Source organism: Panthera pardus, unplaced genomic scaffold (genome assembly GCF_024362965.1).
Source record: "Panthera pardus isolate Hobbes unplaced genomic scaffold, ASM2436296v1 HiC_scaffold_8, whole genome shotgun sequence".
NCBI lineage: Eukaryota > Metazoa > Chordata > Mammalia > Carnivora > Felidae > Panthera > Panthera pardus.
Window position 1 is genome coordinate 3767558 of NW_026527013.1, and position 21410 is coordinate 3788967.

Genomic DNA, 21410 nt, shown 5'->3' on the forward strand with positions numbered 1-21410 from the left:
GGGCCTGAGCCCAGACCCCCTCCCGGGCTCGCCAGGTTTGCGCCCATGCTCAGCCCCGTCACCAGGCTGGGATGGGACCTGGAGGGACTTCGCGGTCCGGTGGAGACTCCAAGCGAGTCAGCTTGTGATCAGCTACGGGGGTGGTACAGGCGTGGCTGGTGGGGGGCGGGCGGTTTGAGCCGGCTCTGCCCTCTCATCACCCCTGCTTTGAGGGGAGGCGCTGACGTCTGGCGGTGCTGGTGCCGGAGGGAGGGTGGGCCTTTGCCAGAGCAGGTTGGCGGGTGGGCGTGAGGGGCAGGTTGAGCACAGGGGACTTGGTACGGGGCGATGGGGGGCGTCTGCAGGCAAGAGCAGCCTCCACGGCCAGCGTCACGCCCGTCGGTGACCCCGGCTGCCCCAGACCACCGCTGTGCACGATGTCCGCCCTCCCTGCACCCCCTCCGTACAGCCTCCACCCAGGGAGACCCAGACGCCCAGCACCGGAGGCTCCGACAAATAGTGCGGTGGGGGCCTGGCCTGCATTCTCTGCGACGCGGGAGCTCGGGATGAGGGCCCCGCCACCCACGGGCTGAAATGGGTTGTGCTGTGCCAGCCCAGCTGTTGGGTCCTCCTGGGCCTCCGCCGGCAGGTGGGGGCCTGGCTCCCTGCGCCTTCCACCCCTGCGGAGGAGGCCCAGTCCTGGAGGGTTAACGCGCCCCCGCCTGTGGTTGTGCGCCCGGCCCCCGCGGGCTGGCGGGATTAGGTATTGACAGTTTAATAATGAGATCTCATTGCCATCGATCGGCGGTGGGCGTGCTCCTGCTGTGCCCTGTGCTGCGCGGCTTATCTGGCCTTTGAACACGGTTTACAGAGCGATAAAGGCCCACTTAGTAAGTGTAGGAAATGCTCACAGTGGCCGCTCTCGGGGCGAGGAGGGGGCAGGGCCGGCCTGCGGGGCGGACCCTCCTGGGGAAGAGCCTCCGGGAGGAGGAGGGGGCGGCTCCACGGTGCCTTATATTCAAAATTAAGGTAAAATTCCCCATTTCAAAGTACAGTTGAGTGACTTTTAGTACGTTCACGGATTGAGGCAATCATCACCATGATCTGGTTCCAGAACATTCCACCTCCCCAGAAAGAAACCCGTCCCCATCAGCTGTCAACCCCCCCAGCCCCCGGCCCCCACGAGCCCCCTTCCCGTCCGTGGATGAGCCTGTTGTGGACGTTCCACTCGCGTGGCCTCATATCCCGCGTGGCCTCTCGTGTCTGCTTCCCTCCCTGCGCATCGTGTGTTCGGGGTCCGTCCGCGGGGCGGCGGGGGTGGGCACCTCGCTCCTGCTCCGGCCGAGGGACGTGCGCGTGCGTGTGTCCCAGGCAGCTATGCAGAGACAGTGGGGGGAGGAGAATCCGCAAGTGCTTCTGGAGGAAAAGCCACTGGCTGGGTCTGGGGGGGGCTCCACCCACCACGGCCAAGACCCCTGGCCACGCAGAGTTCTGCGGGCTTTTCCCACAGTGCTTCCCCCAACAAACGCCAGCCCCCGGGGGCTGCTGAGTTCCTGCCCTGGGGCTGGGGGGGGTGGTGTGGGTCGCTCCCGGGAGACAGCCCCGGGGGTCCCGGAAAGGGCCTCCTAGCCCCATGTCCTCGGCCTGTGTCCCCCCAGAAGTGCGTGTACTGCCGGAAGCGGATGAAGAAGGTGTCAGGAGCCTGCATCCAGTGCTCCTGTGAGCACTGTTCCACCTCCTTCCACGTGACCTGCGCCCACGCCGCCGGGGTCCTCATGGAGCCTGACGACTGGCCCTACGTTGTCTCCATCACCTGCTTCAAGCACAAGTCAGGGGGCCACACCGTGAGTGCCCCGCCCGCCCCCTCCCGCCCCCACCCCCGGCCGGCCGCCTGCGCGCCGACAAGGCCCTGTCCCCGCCGCCCCCAGGTCCAGTTCCTGAGGGCCGTGTCCTTGGGCCAGATGGTCATCACCAAGAACCGCAACGGGCTCTATTACCGCTGCCGGGTCATCGGCACCAGCACGCAGACCTTCTACGAAGTCAACTTCGACGACGGGTCCTACAGCGACAACCTCTACCCGGAGAGCATTACCGTGAGCGGGGCTGTCCTCGGGAAGCCGGGGAGGGGGGAGGGCGGAGGGGGGAAGGGGGAGCACGTGGGGGGGGGGCGGGGCTGTCCTCGGGAAGCCGGCTAGGCCCCTGCGGTGCTCCCCTGGCCCCACCACCGCAGGAGGGCTCCCCGGGTTGTGCAGACGCTGAGCAGGAAGCAGTCAGTTCCAGAGTCGGCCGCCTGTGCTCACGCACTTGCTGGGAGAGTTCAGGCCTGGAACGCCACTCCCCTCCTGTGCACACACTCGAGGGCCGGGGCAGATGACAGTGGGAGGCGTGGGAGGCGCTGAAGCCCCACTTGCCGCCCCCTTCCTCCCTTGCAGAGTAGGGACTGTGTCCGGCTGGGACCCCCACCCGAGGGGGAGTTTGTGGAGCTTCGGTGGGCAGATGGCAACATGTACAAGGCCAGGTTCATTTCCTCCGTGACGAGCCACGTCTATCAGGTGAGCCGGCCCCTGCTTCGCCGGGGCAGGGACGGAGCCACGGATGGGCCGTGGCCAGCTCCCGCTGGGGACATAAACGCTCAGGGTTTCTTAGGCCTTTAAGCGGGGAGGGGTCTCCGCTTGTCCGATATTTTCCCCCCAAGTTGTCTTTCTGACTCCGCATGTCTGGTACGCCATACAGACATAAAATTTACTGTTTTAAGCATTTTTTGGCATACAGTCCCACGCCCCGCATTTTTTTTTAATCGCGGTGGTTGTGAGTTTTTTTCCGTGATTGTGGAAGGGAAGTTATTCAGCAGCTTGAAATCTTAGAAGAAGATCACCCATGTGCCAGCCACCAAAGTCGACGGCCGCTCGTCCTTGGCTGTTTTGCTTTCTCTCGCGTCCGCCAGCCCCTGGATCTGTCCGTGGCACACCCCTCGCCCCTCCCTCTCTGGGTGCTCCTACTTGAGGAGTGAGGGCGGGGAGGCCGCCAGGGCAGGGCTGGCCAGCGGGGCGCCGCTGAGAACCGCCTCCCTTTGCAGGTGGAGTTCGAGGACGGGTCCCAGCTGATGGTGAAGCGCGGGGACATCTTCACCCTGGACGAGGAACTCCCCAAGAGGGTCCGGTCACGGCTGGTAAGTGGCAGAACGGGGTGGGGACGTGGCCCCCAGAAGCCGTTAGTGGTCCTTGTGGAAGCAGCCTGTCCAAATGGCCTTGACCTCCCCCTCGTCCTTAGTCGCAGGGCTGGAACAGCCCAGCCAGGAGGAGGTGAATCTGCGGGGGGGGGGGGGGGGGGGGGGGGCATTGTGCTCGGTGCACAGCGGCCACAGGCCGCCTGAACACAAAACCTGAGCTCAGAGCTGCTCCAAAGCTCATCCCTTTTCAAAGGGAACAATGAGTCCCAGAGGCGAGGGATGGTGACGGGGCTTTTTCTCCCGGGCCCTTTGCATTTGTGTTTCTCCCGTCTTTAATGCCAAGGCAAGGTTTTGACGAGCAGGGGGCTGTGGCCATCGGTGAATGAGCTCAAAGTAAGAGCTGGTGTGGGTCTCACGGCCGACCTGACCCCAGGATCCCTCCGGGAAGCACAGGGGGCCCAGACGGAGCCCAGCCACCCAGCCACCCTCTGGAAGGACAGCCCAGGCTCTGGCCCTGGGGCCCGTGACTAGGGGGGCCTGGATGGCTCGCACACGGGATCGGGGGCTCACGCAGAGGCAGGAACGCTGGGCAGCCGTCCCTGGCGACCGGTGTCACTCCCAGAAGGTCACCGGTTGAGGGGCCGTGCCTGGAGGCCGCGGGCATGTGCTTCAGCCGGGTGCCCGCACGGAGCCCCCCGAGGGGCTGCTGTGACGAGGCATCTTGGGATTTTCAACCACAGACGTCATCTGTCATGGTCCTGAGGCCAACGTGTGGGCTCAGATTTGGTGGCTGGGGACAGCGGCCTCCAGGTCACAGACGCCTCCCTTCTGGTGGCAGGAGGGAGAGGGAGAGCTCCCGTGGGCCTCTTTGTTTACGGGCCCCGATCCCATTCACATGGCCTCCTCCCGATACCGTCACCGTAGGGGTCAGGCTCCCACAGACGGATTTGGGGGCGCCCCGCTGCCACGCTAACCCCTGTGCCGTCTGGTCTCCCGCAGTCGCTCAGCACGGGGGGCACCTCAGGAGAACACCTTCTCGGGAGAGGAGGTGAAGGCCGCCAAGCGCCCGCGGGTGGGCACCCCACGCGCCCCCGAGGACTCAGGACGGAACCCGGACTACCTAGCGTTCATGGAGAGCCTCTTGCGGGCGCAGTGCCGGCCCGGGGCCCCCTTCTAGGACAGCCGGCCGCCCGGCGACCCCTCGGCCCAGCAAGGCAGGCGGCGGCCGGCCCTGGCGTTTGCTTGCTGTGAATTCCTGTCCTCGCCTCCCCGGCCCCCGAGAGGCTACCTCTGCGCGGCCGCCCCCGCTCTGCGGCGACAGGAGCCAGCAGGACGCCGGCACGCGGCCCCCGGACTCAGGGAGCAGGGCCACGCGGGCTCTGGGGGGGCCGGCCGGGGACTCGCGCCACCCCCACGACTCAGATTCGTAAACCATGTAAGCTCTTCTCGAAAAGGTGCTACTGCTTTGCCTGCCTCCTGAGCAGCCTTGGAGGTTGTGACTTCTGTACATACGTGACCTTTGTGAGGCTCTTTCTAGAAATACCTGTTGTTTAAAAAAACACGAGGAAAAAAAGGAAAACAAAGAAAAGGAAAAAAAATCCCCAAAGTTGTTTTCTAGATTTGTGGCTTTAAACACGAAACAAAACAAAACACAAACGTTCTTTTTTTTCCAGAACCAAGATACGCTGAGGGAGATAAAAGCATCTCGGGTTTTTTGTTGGCTTGTTGGTTTGTTGGTCATTGTTTTAAAACCTCGCTTGTCTGCGCACCAGCGGCAGGGAGGTGCCCCGCATGCGGGGAGGCCCGGTGGCACCTGGGAGGCCAGGCAGGGTGCCGGTGACAGGGTGACGGGCGTCGGCCCGTCCCTCCTCTCTCCGGGACTTGGCGAAGGTCTGGGCGGCCGGCCCTGCCTGCTCCCTCTGGGGGCGACCACCAGCTGCAGGGGTCACAGAGCCCCCTTCCGGTCCACGCGCGCCTTCACGAAATAAACACGCTCTCTCCTGGTTTGTTCCCTCTCCTGCTTCTTCCCCTCGTGACTGCACTGCCGGCCGGGGGCCTCCGCTGTTTGCAGAAGGCTCCGTGTCCCCAGAGCGTCCCCCTCCCGGCCGTGTGCGTGGCCGGGCGTCTGTTCACCGACAAGCGTGGGTGACATCCGTGGCTGTCTGGGGAGGGAGGATGTGAAACCAGCCAGCTCTCCTCCCCCCCCCCCCACCCCCACCCCGTGGCCCCAGGCCCTGGCCGCCGCCCCACCGGCGCAGGGGTGCCTGCCTTGGACCCCGAGGGGCCGATGGCGTCCGCGTCTTGCTTGGGAGACGTGGGTCTGTGCGTCTGGGGGACGCTGATGTCAGCACGGAGGAACCGGGGTTTCCGAGGCGAGCTTGTGAGGGGCTTTGGGCCCCCGCCCACCTGCCCCCGGGAGCCTCGCCCACCGCGGCGGCCCCTGCCGTCCTGCCCAGGGATTGCCGGCAGAATCTGCTCGTGTAAAAAAAAAAAAAAAAAAAAAAAAATTAAAAAGAGTGTTCTGCTGGTTGCCAGGCCAGAAAGAACTATATAAGGAGAACAGAAAAGATGTAAATGAGCCGAGAACCTTGCGTTTCGTTGGTGGGGGCGGGGGGCAGGTGCCCTGGAGGGGGCGGGGGCGGGAGGTGCCGCGGGGAGCCCGCCGGATGTGGGGGTCCCCCTCTGCATGCGGCAGCCCCGCGGGGCGCCGGCACTGTGTTCATATGTAGTTTGAAAATGCTATTTATATTGTAAAGGGAACAGGAGGAAGGGGGCTGGCCCTCGGGCGGAGGGGTGGGCCAGACCCAGGCGGGGTCTCTCTGGGTCTGGGTCTGGGTCTGGGTCTGGGTCTGGGGCGACGTGCAGACAGGCCGCGGCTCCGCGAAGGGGAAACGCACATTTCCCCACCAACGTATACCCGTGTCTATGTACAAAAACGAAAAACAAAGCCACCCGCCCTGATTTTGCTCCCACCCAAGATTAAGGATGCGCTGTATTTTTGCCTAATTTCCCCTGCCTCTAGGTTCATAATGAATTAAAGGCTCGTGAGCACTGCGAAACAGAGCTCCCTGGCTGGCGGTGTCTTCATTTCGGGGTGGGGGGCGGGCCCCCAGGAGGGTGGGGGGGGCGGCCTGGCCCCTCGTTCCCGCTCCGGGCTTCCTGGTGGAGGGTGGTTCTTCCCGGCCGACGTCTGGCCGCGGCTTGCGTCCCCCCACACCCCTTCCTAGAGTCTGTCGGGCTCCACTCACAGGCAGGCTGGTGGCAGCGGTGGCTGAGGCAGCAGGCTCCCCCCCCCCCCCCGAAGGACAACTCTGGGGGCGCCTGGGTGGCTCAGTCAGTGTCGATCTCAGCTCAGGTCATGATCTCACAGTTCATGAGACCGAGCCCCGCACTGGGGCTCTGTGCCGACAGCGCGAAGCCTGGAGCCTGCTTCGGATTCGGTCTCCCTCTCTGCCCTTGTCCCACTCACGCTCTCTCTCAAAAATAAATAATCTTAAAGAAAGGTTTAAAAAACAAAAAAATTCTGTCTTTGACCCCTTGTTTGTCTGGGGCCAGTGGCCACCTTCTCCCACTGCCCTCGTGATCACGACCCAGTTCCAGTGACGTCTGAGCCAAGGAGGATGCCACGCTGTGGGGTCTCCCAGGCCTGGCAGGAGGCTGGGCCCCCAGGCTTTGTGAATGTGCCACGAATCCAACAGGTCCTGGGGGGGCGGGGTGGCACCAAGGCAGCAGGTCGGACCCCCGCCTTGGTGGAGCCAACAGGACTGGGCGGGGCAGCCGGTAAGTACGGCTCACTCGGTGAGGTAGAAAGAGCAGGGGAAAGGGAGTCTTGAAGGAGGATAGAGTGCCAGAGGGCATGGTCCGTGCAAAGGCCCCGGGGCAGGACCTGGCCTGGCATATGGGAGGAGCGGTGAGGGGGCCTGTGTGGCTGGGGCAGAGTGAGCGAGGTGGGGTGGGGCGGGACGGGAGGACAGGGAGGGGACGGGGCAGGTCGTGCACAGCCTCGTGGGCCTCCGGAGGACCTGGGCTTTGACCCCAGGGAGGTGGGACCCTAGAGGGCTGTGGGCAGAGGAGGCGGGACCTGACTCTGGTGCTCATGGGCGCCCTCTGGTGGCCGCTCTGCGGAGGCCGGGCTGCGGGGGTGGATGAGGGCAGGAGCCTGCGGACCGGGGCTGACGGGACTCGCTGAGCATCTGGAAGGTGGTTTGGCCACAGGCTGGGGTGAGGCAGGCCAGGGGCAGGGAGAGCAGCTTGGACTTACGGGGAGCTGGACACACGGGCCTGGGAGCGGGGAGGGGGGCCCTTGGGAGAGACCGGTGTGCAGGTGACATGTTTACGGGACACTCGAGACGGGGACCTGGGACTGGACCCCCCTCCCCAGGAGCTGGTGCAGGGCTGGGGACGAACCGCCAGCGACGTGGGGGACCCCCAACGGGGTGCTCGGTTTTTCCTCCCCGGCAAAGGGGGTCCTCGCGAGGTGGTGGCGTCCTGGACAGCGAGTTCCTTTGATAAAGTCACCTGCCACCGCCACCTTCACCCCACTTCTCGGATCCTCCTTTTCGGGGAGCCCCTGCCCCCAGCCAGGACTCCGTTTCCCCACCTGTTCCAGGGGCCTCTGAGCCTCCCCAGGGCCTGGCAGCCACTGTCTGTCCTCAGCCCCGAGGAGGGGGCCGCGGACCCAGGCGGTCTGGCTGCAGAGGGCCCGCCGTTTGCACCCCTCAGGTGAGCGGCCGTGCCCAGCCGGTGGGGGTGCCTGGTGCCCCGGCCCCGGGTGCTGGGCCGGGCCCCGGAGAGAAGCCCGAGGAGAAGGGAAAGACAGTTGCTGCTTCTCTGGAGTTTAGGGCTCAGGAACACAGGGGGCGGGGCACAAATACAGAGGGTCGGCTGGTGGCCACAGCGACCTCTCAGAGCAGATGTCTGGGAGGTGACGTTTCAGGGATCTGAGCCCTCTTGGGGCGCCTGGGTGGCTCGGTTGGTTGAGCATCCGACTTCCGCTCAGGTCATGATCTCACGTCTGTGGGTTCAAGCCCTGCATAGGGCTCTGTGCCGACAGCCTGCTTCCAATTCTGCGTCTCCTCTCTCTGTGCCCTCCCCCGCTCCGGGTCTGTCTCTCAAAAAATACAAATGTTAAAAAAAAAAAAAAAGGATCTGAGCCCTCAAGGGACAGCCTATCAGAAAGACTGGGGACAGGTGCCCGGCGTGTGAGTATATAGTCCTGGGACTGGCCTCAGCCACCCATGGCCCTCGAGCCAAATCTGGCCTTCCGCTTTTGTCTTTTGTAAATAAAGTTTTACTGGCACACGGCCACGCCCATCCGGTTAGTTGTTACCTATGGTGGCTTTTGCCCTCCAGGGGCCGAGCTCACCCTGCCTGCAAAGACAGACGCGCTCTGTATCGGGCCCCTTACGGAGACCTCGGGTGAGCCGGAGGCCGCAGTCCCCACGCCCCCGCTGTGCCTGCATGTCCCCTGGTTCTCCCGTGGGGCCAGCCCTCGGGCCCCAGGCCCCTCTTGTCTCTCAAAGGCTCCCAGTTAGACCGCCTGCACCGTTCGCACCCCACCCCCTCCGGAAGTGGAAAGAGAGACTTTGACCGAAGGCCCCTCCGCTCAGGGCGTCACTTCCGCTCTGGCCATGATGTCACGGTTTGTGGGTTCAAGCCCCGCGTCAGGCTTCTGTGCTGACGACGTGGAACCTGCTCGGGAAGTCTCCCTCTCCCTCTCATCCTGCCCTTGCACCCCCGCGCGCGCGCTCTCTCAAAATAATCTTTAAAAAATAAAAAATAATAATAAAGAAACACAGCACCCAAGGTGTGCGTGGGATGTAGTGTATTTGGAAGTAATTTCTGTGGCACCGGCCCGTCTCAGTGGCCCCTACTGGCCCCTGGACACTTCGGCTCTGTTGTCCCCAAATCGCATCGGCCTGTGACCGTCAGCCTGGGCTTCAGGGCCCACCTGCATAACCCACGATGCTGTCCTCGTCTCAAGACCCTTAACCGCATCTGCGAGGACACTTTTTCCAAATGAGGTCAGAGGCACCGGAAAGTGGGGCGTGGGCATGCATCTGGGGGGCCCCGGTCAAGCCGTTCCAGCGTCCTTTCCCCCCCCCCCACAGACCGAGTGACCCCTGCCTGGTCTCATGACTGTCCCCCTACTTGACTGTGGGCCCCATGCGTGTAAGGACAGGGTCTCGGTCCCCTTTGCAGCACCACGCTGGCCCCAGGGCCTGGCGGCCGGATCTTTGAGTCCCGGTGCGGGTGGATGGGCTCCAGACAGCCTCGGGGGCTGGTTCCCTCCAGGGGCCGTGGGGAAAGGGTCTCAAGAGACGAGGGAAGGGAGAGACTAGCCGGGTGAGGGGCGACCTCTCGGGGCACGCCCTTCAGAAGAGCTGTGACTCTCCTGTCACCTTCCGATGTCACACAAATGGTAGCTGATGAAAAGGATCACGCAGGAGGCGGTGGGAATCCCCAAATGGAAAACCACAGGAAGCCAGCTGGGCTACAAATGGGGCTTTGAAACGAGTGTTTTGACTGGATACGGCGAGGCCCAAACCAAAATTACCTCGTGACACTAGGACACTCTAGCTAGAAAAAGCTGTGTCCCCACGGCCTAGCCATCCTGGAGCTATTTTGTGTAAATACGGAGGGTTGAACACATGCGTAAATTAAAAAAAAAAGTTTATTTGTTTATTTTTGAGAGAGAGAGAGAGAGAGAGCGCGCGAGCACAAGCAGGGGAGGGGCAGAGAGGAGGAGAGAGGGAATCCCAAGCGGGCTCCGAGCCATCAGCACAGACCCCAACGCAAGGCTCGAACTCACGAACCGTGAGATCATGACCTGAGCCCAAATCGAGAGTTGGATGCCCAACTGACGGAGCCACCCAGGCGCCCCAGGCCTTGGGCTTCTACCCCAGGGAGGTGGGAGCCCTGGAGAGCTATGGGCGGGACCTGACTCAGGTGCTCACGGGCACCCTCTGGTGGCCGCTGCGGGGAGGACGGACTGTGGGGGCGGGGGCGGGAGCCTGGGACCAGGGAGGCGGGGACTGCGCTGTTCCCGGCTGGGGATGACGGAGAGGAGCAGGCGGAAGCAGAGAAGAGTTGTTGGGGGTTTGCACCTTGGAGGTCCCCGCTGACCCTGAAAAGGGGCCCTGCGGGTGGAGCAGGGGAGCGAATGCCTGGCTAGAGGGGGGTCCACAGTCTCAGACACAGAATTCCCCTGTTCTTCGGTGAAAAGCAATACTCCCTTACAGGGGTGGACTGTGATTTCAATAAATCAGTGCCCTGTGGTTGGACACTACGATTGTTTCCAGTTTTTCCCAGTTAGGGACCATGCTACAGCCAGGCCACGTTTGCGTGTCTCCTCTCTTGAATGCATTCCTTTAAAAAGAGCGGGGGGGGGGGGGGGGGGCACCTGGGTGGCTCAGTCGGTTGGGCGTCTGACTTCGGGTCAGGTCACGGCTCAGGTCATGATCTCAGGGTTCGGGAGTTCGAGCCCCGCGTTGGGCTCTGTGTTGACGGCTCAGAGCCCAGAGCCTGCTTCTGATTCTGCGTCTCCCTCTCTCTCTGCCCCTCCCCAATCATACTCTCTCTGTCTCTCTCTCTCTCTAAATTAAATAAACATTTGGGGTGCCTGGGTGGCTCAGCCGGTTGGGCGTCCGACTTCAGCTCAGGTCACGATCTCGCGGTCCGTGAGTTCGAGCCCCGCATCAGGCTCTGTGCTGATGGCTCAGAGCCCAGAGTCTGCTTCCGATTCTGTGTCTCCCTCTCTCTCTGCCCCTCCCCCACTCATACTCTCTCTGTCTCTCTCTCTCTCTCTCTAAATTAAATAAACATTTGGGCGCCTGGGTGGCTCAGCCGGTTGGGCGTCCGACTTCAGCTCAGGTCACGATCTCGCGGTCCGTGAGTTCGAGCCCTGCATCAGGCTCTGTGCTGATGGCTCAGAGCCCAGAGTCTGCTTCCGATTCTGCGTCTCCCTCTCTCTCTGCCCCTTCCCTGCTTGTCTCTGTCTCTCTGTCTCTCAAAAATAATAAACATTATAAAAAAAAAAAAAAAAGAGCGGGGTGGGGGATCGCTGGCTGGGAGCATCTGTGAAATTACTTTTAATTCCTTCAGCCAGGTGACCCCCTCAGACCCATGCGCCCCGCCGTGTGATGTGGGAGAACGCCACCTCCCAGCCCTCCCGACGGAAGCTGTGCCCCGGCCGTGGTCTTTGTCGACGGGATAGGTGAAAAGTGGCATCTGACCATGCCTCCACGTCCCTTCCCCTCCTGATGAGTCAGGCCGAGCATCCTTTCACACGATGAAAAAGCTTTTTGTCAGAACTGTCTTGAAACGTGTTATTTCAAAAAGTCCCCAGTGACCGTTCCCATCACCGAGAGGGTTGATCTGATGTTCAATCTCTCTCCACGCTGTATCCGTCCAGCTCAGCGTCACTCGCCGAGCCCTGGGTCGGGGGCCACACCCAGGGCGACTCTCCTCTCATTTGATTCCGTGAAATTAGAAAACCCAAGCCCATAATTAGTGTGCGGTGACCGTGGTGGCAAGTGACTGGTGCTGGGCACCGGCTCCAACCAGGACCCGGAAAATGCAGGGACGGCCCGTCAAACACCTTTCTTGCTCTCCCCCCGCAGCCTGGACCGGTGAACCTTCCCACGGGGGGGGGGGGGGCAGCCACGCACCCCGCACCCCGACTTTGGTCCCGCTGACTTGCAGAGAATCCCCCATTTGGGTCTGCTGAGCATTTGGACACCATCTCACTTTATTTTTCATTTTTTTAATGTTTATTTGTTTTTGAGAGTGAGCCCGAGCCAGGGAGGGGCGGAGAGAGAGAGAGAGACAGAGAGAGGAGGGAGAGAGCTCCACGGAGCCCAGGAACCATCAGATGTCAGATCGTGACCTGAGCCAAAGGACACTGTTTGAAAACACACGCCCTGGGGCGCCAGAGTCGCTCATTCGGTTAAATGTCCGACTCCGGCTCAGGTCATGATCTCAGGGTTTGTGGGTTCGAGCCCCGCGTCGGGCTCTGTGCTGACAGCTCAGAGCCTGGAGCCTGTTTCGGATTCTGTGTCTCCCCCTCTCTCTGCCCCTCCCCCGCTCACGCTCTGTTTCTGTGTCTCAAAAATAAATAACTGTTAACAAAATTTTAAATAAAAATAAAACCTACGCCCTGATGGGTCACCCGTCTGTGCCCCCAACCAGAAAAGAAAACCCTCGGGTATCACTGAGGGTCAGACGGCTGGTGAGGGAGCCGATTTTCCAACAGCTCAGTCTCCCAAAGAGCCCCCGACTTGTTCCCGGGGCTGGGGTTGTCGGCCCCAAAGGGATGGCCCCGGGACACCCGAGGGGCCCAACCCGCCCCACGCCCCGCCTCTGAATGTCGGCGGCCGTGGACGTGGCTGGCGCACCCGCCGCCGCCACAAGGAAACGTTCTCTCCCAAGTCGTCTTCCAGACACGCGGGGGAGCGCAAATCCTCCAGCGGGCAAAGCGCGGGGTCTTTGTGGCTCAGCCGAAGACGGGGCCACGGCCATCGCGCTCATCATTTCCTTCCTCACTGTGCCCCCACGAGGAGGAAAGTCGCCCGCACAGGCCTGTTGACCGCGCGGAACTTGTGGCCGACGATTGTCCCCCTCCCCCACCCTGTCTTTGTGTAGCCAGTGGCGCCTCCTGGCTGTCACCGGAGGGCGCTGCTCACGCTCGCGGCGTATTTCCAGGTCGCGGTATTTCCCTTCCGATTGTCAGCACGTCTTTTTACACCTCGATGAACCACTTTCGAGCCACTGATTTGTTGTTTTTTTTTTTTTAAGCTTTTCCGTAACATACAGATACGTACATGTAAGTGAATAATGACCTGGTGAATTTCGACAGTTGGGACAGCTGTGTGATCAGCCCCCAGATCACGAACCGGAACATGCCCACTGCCCCCAGGAAGCTCCCCCACGAGGGTCCTCCGGGTCACTGCGCCCCAAGAGGGTGCCCGCGTCCCATCCCTATTCATCACCCCAGATGCGCGTTGCCTGTTTTGGACTTTATATAGATCTGGAATCTCGCAGGATATCATTCTCTTTGTGTCTGGCCTCTTCTACTCAAAACTGTATCTGTGAGATTCATTTGTATTGTGTCTATCGGGATGCAGTGTTTCCTTTTTAATTTTGCATGAAAATCTGCGGGTTTTGCATGTTCTAGCGCATGAATAAACCATGATGCATCTATCCAATTCTACAGTTGCTGGGCATCTGGGTTGTTTCTATTTAGGGCGTCATGAATAGTGCTGAGAACCTTCTCCAACAGGTGCAAGCATTTCTGCTGGGTGCAGACCCAGGAAGGGGACAGCTGAGGTGCACCCGTTGCACATTTTTACGAGTAGCATGACACGGAACTACCCGTGAGAAAGGCTACTCCAGGGACTGTGAGGGACAAAGAGCCAAAAAAGCAATGAGAGGTACTTGTCCGCATGTACTGGCCAATGATGCCTTTGAGGCACAGGCGTAGTCTTTAAGGGAAAATCTCACGAGATTCTTGGGAAATGTGAGCTAGACCCCCCGTTTCAATTTTGTAAAGTCGTCTTGTCGCGTCTTCCTCGGAAGCAACCCACCAACCCGGAGCCCACACTCAGAATAATGTGGCTTCTGCATCCTAACTCCTCAGCCCGGCTCGGCCACTCAGGTGCGTCAGGCCCGACCTGAATGCTCCTTCTGCAAGGACGGTTCTCCTGACCCTGGGCCAGAAGGAAGCCCTTCCTCTCCGTGTTCCCATTCCAGCTTTGGATAGATGGTCATCGTGTCTTCACCCCCCGGGTGAGACATCGCAGAGGGCAGCTCGGGGCCTGGCCTGCAGCCAGTATTACAGGCTGACTAGGTTAGCAGTCGACAATCACTCTTGGAAGACTTACCATTCAGCAAGGTCCTTTGTGTGGCTTTTCTTCCGTGATCTTTGCGACAACCTTACGAGCACATTCTCATTTTATACAGACGAGGATGTGGAAGCACAGAGAGGTGAAGTAACTCGCCCAAGGTCACACAGCAAGCAAGGGGCAGGGCTGGGATTTGCATCCCGGATACCTGGGCCTGGAGCCCACATTTTCGGCCCCTTCGGCTGCGGTGCAAGTTGTAACCTGATGACAATTGCAGGAGGTGGGGACTGGGGGTCTACCTCATTCCGTTAGGGCTCCAGTGACCGACTACCACAGACCGGGCGGCTTACAAACAGCGCCCGTGTGTCTCTCACAGTTCTGGAGGCTCTAAGTCCAAGATCGAGGTTCTGCGTCTGGCGAGAGCTGCTTCCTGGTCCATAGTCACCTGTCTCTCGCTGTGTCCTCACCAAGCAGCAGGACTGTGGGAGCCCCCCGGGGTCTCTTCTATAAAAGCATCGACCCCCTTCACGGGGACCGCACGCTTATGACCTAGTCGCCCCGGAAGGTCCCTCCTTCCCACCCCATCACCCCTGCAGTAGGATTGAAGGTATGAACTTGGGGAGGGAGGACACGCAAGGCAGTCCACGGCGGAGATCTGTGGTTCGTGTGCCCAGGAAGTCATTTGCTCGTAGCTGTTTTCGTGAACCTCCTTTTTCACTTAACCTGACGGCGTGGACGTTTTCCATATCATTAAATATTCATGCCCCACATGTTAGTATCCATCTGATATTATAAATGTTTTTATTTAGCCGTAATTGATATTCCATTAACGTACACGAAAGCTCCATAGGGTTGGCAAATAACATACCCCTGCCCCCTGAAATAAATAACTGCCACCTGAATTCGGGGCGCCTGGGGGGGGGGGGGCTCAGTCAAAGTCCTACTTTTGGTTTCGGCTCAGGTCGTGATCTCGCGGTCTGCGGGTTCGAGCCCCGCGTCGGGCTCTGTGCTGACGGCCGGGAACCTGCTTGGGATTCTCTCTCCCTCCCTCTCTCTCTGCCCCTCCCCCACTCGCCCTGTCCCTCCCCAAATAAATAAACTGAAAAAAAAAAATATTTCCCTCCTTCCAGAATATTCCCCCGGCAGCCCTCCATGCTCAAAGGCAACCACTGATCTCTTCTCTGTCCCCGTAGACTGGGGTGGCCTCTTCTAGAACTTTCTGTAAACGGAACCAGGCAGAACGCTCCATGCATTTGCGATTCACCGAGGCTGTGGCGAGTTGCCCACGCGCATTCCTTTTGCATCGCTAGGTAGCATCCCGCCCCGTGGCTGGGCCACGGTCCACGTGGAACGCTCACCGGTTGGCGACATTTGGCAATCACGCGTGAAGTGTCTGCGAACTCCCTCACACCTGCGCGTATTTGTGGACGTTCTATGAGACTCTGCCCTTGGGGTTCGCTCTCACGGAAACTTCTCCCGCCTGGGGACACTCAAGGCGGTTTCCGGCGTGGGGTGCTGGAATGCCAAAGAATGTTGCGGTGACCGTCCTCGCACCCGATCGTAGAGCAGAGAAGGAACGATGCGTGGGGTCGGGGGTGCGGCAGGGGCGCTAATGGCCACCGGGGTGGCCGGAGGCAGGTGAGCAACGGCTCACGGAGGGGTTGGTGTTTTCTGGAAGATCGCTAGGGAGCACTAGGGGGATGCTGAGCCAGGAAAGGTAGGATTGGCCCAGGGTGCGTCGCAGGGACAGGTCAGGAGACCCCTGTGTTATCTCCTGAAGGGCCATCGCGACGGAACAGAAGACCGGACCGCGGGCCGCTCTCGAACTCTTGCCTCGGCCGGAGTCAGTGCCGTGACCATCTCATAATGCAATCTGTTCGGAACAGCCGCCTGGTGACAAGTATAATAAAGCGTATTAATGAGGCCATTATTACTCCCTAATTAAAAGCTAATAACTAAGAGTTAATTGCCTTTAAAAGATGAAGCAAGGCTGGGCTGGGATTTATCTCTGTTTGCCTTTGCGTGCCTGGATAGGCTGATATTTGGGAACTAATTAATTGAATCAAATCTTAAGAAAACTAATAATGTCCTCATGCCGTTTGGGCCGTGAATTAAAAGGTGTCTCAGCGCCTTCATCTGGAGTCCTGTGCCCGCGGATCCTGCACTGGGGAGCCTGGGAGCTGGGCGAGGGCGAGGCGGGCGTCTGGGGGCGCCTGCTCGTCCTTGGCCGGTGGGGGCCCGGGTGTCCCCGAGTCAGGCTGCCCAGAGCTGCCCAGACACCAGACGGCCCAGCCAGGCCCCCGACCGGCTTCCACTGCTATTAATAATTATTGTTACCTTTGGCGTTGACCTCGCTGAGGACTCCCAAGAAATTGCAAAACACTCGTACAGAGAACCCCCAGTAATTGTATTTTACAGACGTCGTGCCTCACGGAAACCAGGAAATCCGCACAAACACAGTCACTAGGGCACGAGCCTCTCGCGACTTCACCAGGGAGTCTTTCTGAAGACTTTTTAAATCCACATATATACAATTTTCTTTTAATTTCTTGCCCCGGTGCTCATAAGTTTCAAACTTTGGGTCATTTAACCATACGATAGGTATTTAATGGTGTCCCCTCTGCCCTTCCTGTGCTGGTGGAAACCGGGGCTTCAGGCTTGGCTTTTAGGGAGCCCCCAGCCCGGGAGGAGATACAGTCGGAACCTCACCCCCCTCGCCCTATGGGGCCGGAGCCGGGGGTGCCAAGGGGACTGGAGTGGGGCCCCCAGAACGCTGCTTGGAGGAAGCTGCTGCCAGAGCCGGGCTTCGGAGGACGAGAACAAGTTGTCTGGGGAGAAATGGCGACAGGTACGAAGGCACCGTGTTGCAAGGCGGGGTGGGGAGCCCAGAGCTGGAAGGCAGCAGGGGTTCAGCGGGACCTTGCACTGGGGGTTAAGAGGACGCCCTCAGCGGAGAGCCACAGGGGGCCGTCTAAATCGCAGAGCTGGCAGAGCCCCTCCGCTGATCAATCACCTTCCGTGGCTCCCCATTGCCCCCAGGATAAAGTTCAAACCATGATGGGCACTGCTTACAAAGGCGGTGGGCATCTGGTCCCTGAGACCTTCGGCCCTTGATTTGCTGCCTTTGGTGCGTCTACAGTTACGGTAACTATTGATAGGTAAGGACGCACCGCTGTCCCTTTGTCCACTGCTTCCTGGCTGTTTTGTAGATCTGATCTCCTTTGCTGCTTGGCGCGTTTTGATGTCTTGGGTATCGGTGTGTCTTAGGCTGCTTCGTCCTGTTCTTTTGCAAAATTACTATCGGTTTTTCCTTTGTGGTTACCATGAAGCATCCATAAAGTACCCTAAAATTATAACACCCTATTTTTTGAGAGAGAGACAGAGAGAGAGAGAGAGCAGGGGAGGGGCAGAGAGAGGAGGAGACGCAGAATCCGAAACAGGCTCCAGGCTCCCAGCTGTCGGCACAGAGCCCGACGCGGGGCTCGAACTCACGGACCGGGAGATCGTGACCTGAGCCGCCGCTTAATCGACCGAGCCCGCCAGGTGCCCCTTTCTCGCGATACTTTGAACGGGGCCGCCCGGTGCCCTCCCGGCCTGAGGGCTTGCTGCTGAGACATCCACCTGTGGTCTGATGGGGGCTCTCTTGGGGCGGGGAGCCCCGGCCTGAGCTGCGGGGTCGGAGGGGGCGCTGCCGGCCGGAGGGGACCGCCGGCTCGCTTCCGGCGGCGGGACGGGCACCGCCGCGGCCGGGCTCCCCCTTCGGGTGGGACTGGGGTCTTTGCAGCGGCTCCCGTGGGGGGAGGGGCGGTCTGCGCGAGCAGCCTCGCAGGTGCTCCCGGTCAGGCTCCCTGGCCGGTGGCAGGTGGGCTCAAGTGTGCGCGCCGGGGCTCGGGCCAGGCTCCGGGGCCGTGGGGTCCTCCCCCCGGAAGGCCCGGCTCAGACCGCTGCCTGGAGGCCGCCTCGGAGGGGAGCAGGCTGCTGGTGGGGACTCCTGCCGGTCTGGCAGGTGGGAGCAGGTAGGAACTCGGTGGCACCACGCGGGCCCCGGCTGGCGCGACACCCCCCTCCCCCCCCACCCCCACCCCGTCCCTCCCCGGGCACAAGCTTGCTGCCAGGGGTCAAGCCCCAGACACTCCCCTGCACACCCCGCGGTGCGAGACCAGAGCGGGAGTTCCCAAGGAGCGCCCCCCAACGCTGGGGGAGCCCGGTGCCCGCCCTGGACTTCCTGGCACCCCCTCGCCCCCCCCCCCCTCCCAGCCCACCCGAGCAGAGGGGGCTTCAGGAGAGACCCCTGGAGCGGGGCTGCGCCGGCTCCCTCCGTCCCTCTGCTTCGGCCTCACCCCTGCGTTCTAGAATTTTCTCGCTGCTGTCTGGTCCCCCAAATCGTTAGTTGCTGTTCTCATGAGGGAGCCAAGTCAGCCATGGCCTACGTGGCCGTCTCGGTGACTTCGCTTCCTGATTCTCCGCTTTTCGGTTTGTTTTTTTTTTAAGTGTATTTATTTACTTGGAGAGAAACAGCGTGAGCGGGGGAGGGGCAGAGAGGGAGAGAGAATCCCAAGCAGACGCTGAGCTGTCAACACAGAGCCTGACACGGGGCTCGAGCCCACGGACCGTGAGATCACGACCCGAGCCCACACCGCCACTTAACCCACGGAGCGGCCAGGTGCCCCTGATTCCCCGCTTTTATCCTCCAGGCCCAGCGGCCTGGGGGTGCCCACCCCCACTTCCTCCAGGCCTGGGTGTTTCTTCTCTCTCTGCCCACGGACACCAGGGCCCTGGGCTCTCAGTTTGGATGTCACCTGCTCTAGGAAGACTTCCTACTCCCTGATTGCGCTGGTGAGCTTCCTGCCAGGGACATCCGTGTCCGGTGCCCGGCTCCCCATCGGTTGGTGTTTGAGGGCGCCCGGGTCGGCTGAGCATCTTCGAGCATTCACAAGGGGAGGGAGATGTCCTTGTGGACGGGGGGCGACATCCAGAAAGGGCTCGGGAGGACCGGCCCAAGCCAAGTCCCGCAGTCAGGACTGGCCAGCGTCAGGCTCAGTGGACTTCAGCCTCTCTCTCTCTCTCTCTCTGTCTCTCTTTTTTTTTTTTTTTTTTTTTAAATCTTGAACGGATTCTAGAATTCTGGGAAGTTGCAAAGACCGTACAGAGAGCAACTCTGGGCATCCCTTGGCTTCTTCCCACGGCTTAGCTCCCACCCAAGGGTCAGCAGGGAATCCACGTGGAAATTGATGTGGCTACAATGTGTCCAACATTGACGTGGCTACAATGCGTCCGATTCCGTGCAATTCATCACAGGCGCAGAGTCTGGATGCCCAGAATCAGAACTGCTGCTGTTTCTTTTATAGTCACTGCAGCCCCTGACCTCTTGTCCACCTCTGTCGTTTGCTCCTTTCAAGACGGGTGTATGACCGGGAGTCGTACGCTGGGCTGCACTTCGCGATTGGCTTCTTCCGCTCAAAGTCGCGCCCTTGCCGATTCATCTGAGGCTTGTGCCTCTCGGTGGTTCGCTTGTTTTCCTTGCTGAGTAGTATTCCAGGGCCCACAGTGTAACTATTCGCCACCGGCGGCTTTTGCCTGTCGTGAATCAAGCTGCGACGGACAGGCAGGTCCAGGTTTTTGCATGGACGCAAGCTTTCATTTCCCTGGGATAAATGCCCGGGAGAACAAATTGGCGGGTTGTAGGGTCAGCGTTCAGTGTTTTAAGAAACTGCCAAGCTGGTTCCCAGAGGGGCTGTAGCATTTTACGTTCCCACCAGCAAAGCGCGACGCGGGGTTTCTCTGTATTCAGAGCATCTTTGAACTCCCTTCAGGATGGTCCTGGAAACCCCACATCCCCGACTCTTGGGGGAGGGTTTTCCTGGGCCTCCTTGGAAGAGGAGAAAACGAGGGCTGGTGATTCGGTGTCAGGAGATTGCCTTAGACTTCTTTCTCCCTGGAGTGTGCAATGTACTGGATATTTGCATGCCCCCCCCCCCCCCCCCGACTGTGCCGGGACCCTGATCTCGAGATTCCAGCCTCCAGAACCGTTGGAAAGAAATTTCTGTCGTTAAGCCGCCCAGGCGGCGGCGTTTGGTTATGGAATGGGAGCCAACGACGACAGGTTGGGGAGCGCCCAGCTCTGCGTGCCAACCCCTCCCAAGCGCCCGGGGCCCGGGATGCCACGAGCCACCAGACAGAAAATGCACACGAGTCAGGCGCCAGAATTTGAAGCGATCGCTGGAGAGGGGTTGAGGGGCTTTAGACTAAAACACAAACTGTGCACTTTGCTTCATTTGATGGCAGACTGTTTGTGGCAGTCTTGGCATGGTTTTGGCCCCCAAATCGCACGCCAGGCTGACGCCTACCCTGCTCTGCCCTTTGATTCTGCAGCCCTGAGAGTCACAGGGGCATTTCTGGGGGGGGGGGGGGGAATGGCATTCTTTCTCCAGGAGTCTCTTAATCCCTTGCTAATCAGATCGTTCTCCTTGGGCTTTTCAGCTCTTGATTTTGAAATAACAATAGACTTCCAGGAAGCCGTAAAAATAGTACACGGAGCCTCCCCGCCCCCCCCCCCCCCCCAGCGGTGACCTGTTAGGTGGCTGTGGGCCATGCCAGGTGTCGGTCTGGATGGCCAGAACTGCTCTGTCCCTGCTTCTGTCCGCTTACGGTAACCCCACCTCCCCTCCCCTGTCCTCGGCAAACCAAATCTTCTCTTGGCCTCCACGTTTTTGTCATTTTGCGGACGTCGTGTCCGGGAAGGCAGACCGCGTGCGACCCCCCCCCCCCCCCCCGAGATCCCCTGTCTCCACCCCGCCTGGCTGCTGCGTATATCGGGGAGTTTTCTCCTCGTGGTGGCCGACTGATATTCCCGGTTTTGCTTTGCCAACGTGTCCAACCATTCAGCCATCAAAGGACATTTTGCTCTTGGCCGCAGCATTTGGCCGTTACGAGTGTCGGTGCGGGCTTTTTTGCACGAACATATGTTTTCATGTCTGGGGGATAAATGCCCAGAAGCCTATCCGTCGGGGGCCACATACGGCAGCTACGCGGTTAGTGTCGGGAAAAACTGCTGATCCGGCTTCCTGAGCGGCTGTACCATTGATGTCCCCGCCAGTAACCAGTCTTTCCGCCTCTGCCCCAGCCTTTGGGGTGGTGACGCCTTTTTGGTCTTGCTCTTCTAAGAGTGCAAAGCGGTGCGTCGCCGTGGGCGTCGTTTGCGTTTCCGTGGCGGCTGATGGCGCTGAACATCCCTTCAGTGGTTGACATGAGATCATAATCTTGCGGAAAAATGATCGAGGCGTGGGGCGCCCGGCTGGCTGGCTCAGTCGTGCGGCTCTTGGTCTGGGGGACGTGAGTTCGAGCCCCACGCTGGGTGTGGGGCCCAAACACACACACACACACACACACACACACACACACACACACACACACACACAGAG

The 21410-nt window shown here is 60.4% G+C and overlaps 1 protein-coding gene across 7 annotated transcripts in view; it reads left to right on the plus strand.

The window, feature by feature from the left end:
• Nucleotides 1-5151, plus strand: part of KDM4B (lysine demethylase 4B) — a 131065-nt gene extending 125914 nt beyond the window's left edge. For 5 of the 7 annotated variants that reach the window (XM_053897917.1, XM_053897919.1, XM_053897920.1 and 2 more), the window contains 4 exons: nt 1638-2072; nt 2412-2531; nt 3056-3148; nt 4148-5151. In XM_053897917.1, the coding sequence (XP_053753892.1) occupies nt 1638-2072; nt 2412-2531; nt 3056-3148; nt 4148-4399 (900 nt within the window). In that variant the 3' untranslated portion in view covers nt 4400-5151. The remainder of the gene's footprint in view (nt 1-1637; nt 2073-2411; nt 2532-3055; nt 3149-4147) is intronic. The other 2 variants (XM_053897918.1, XM_053897922.1) reach the window with 1 other exon arrangement.
• Nucleotides 5152-21410: the final 16259 nt, after the last annotated feature.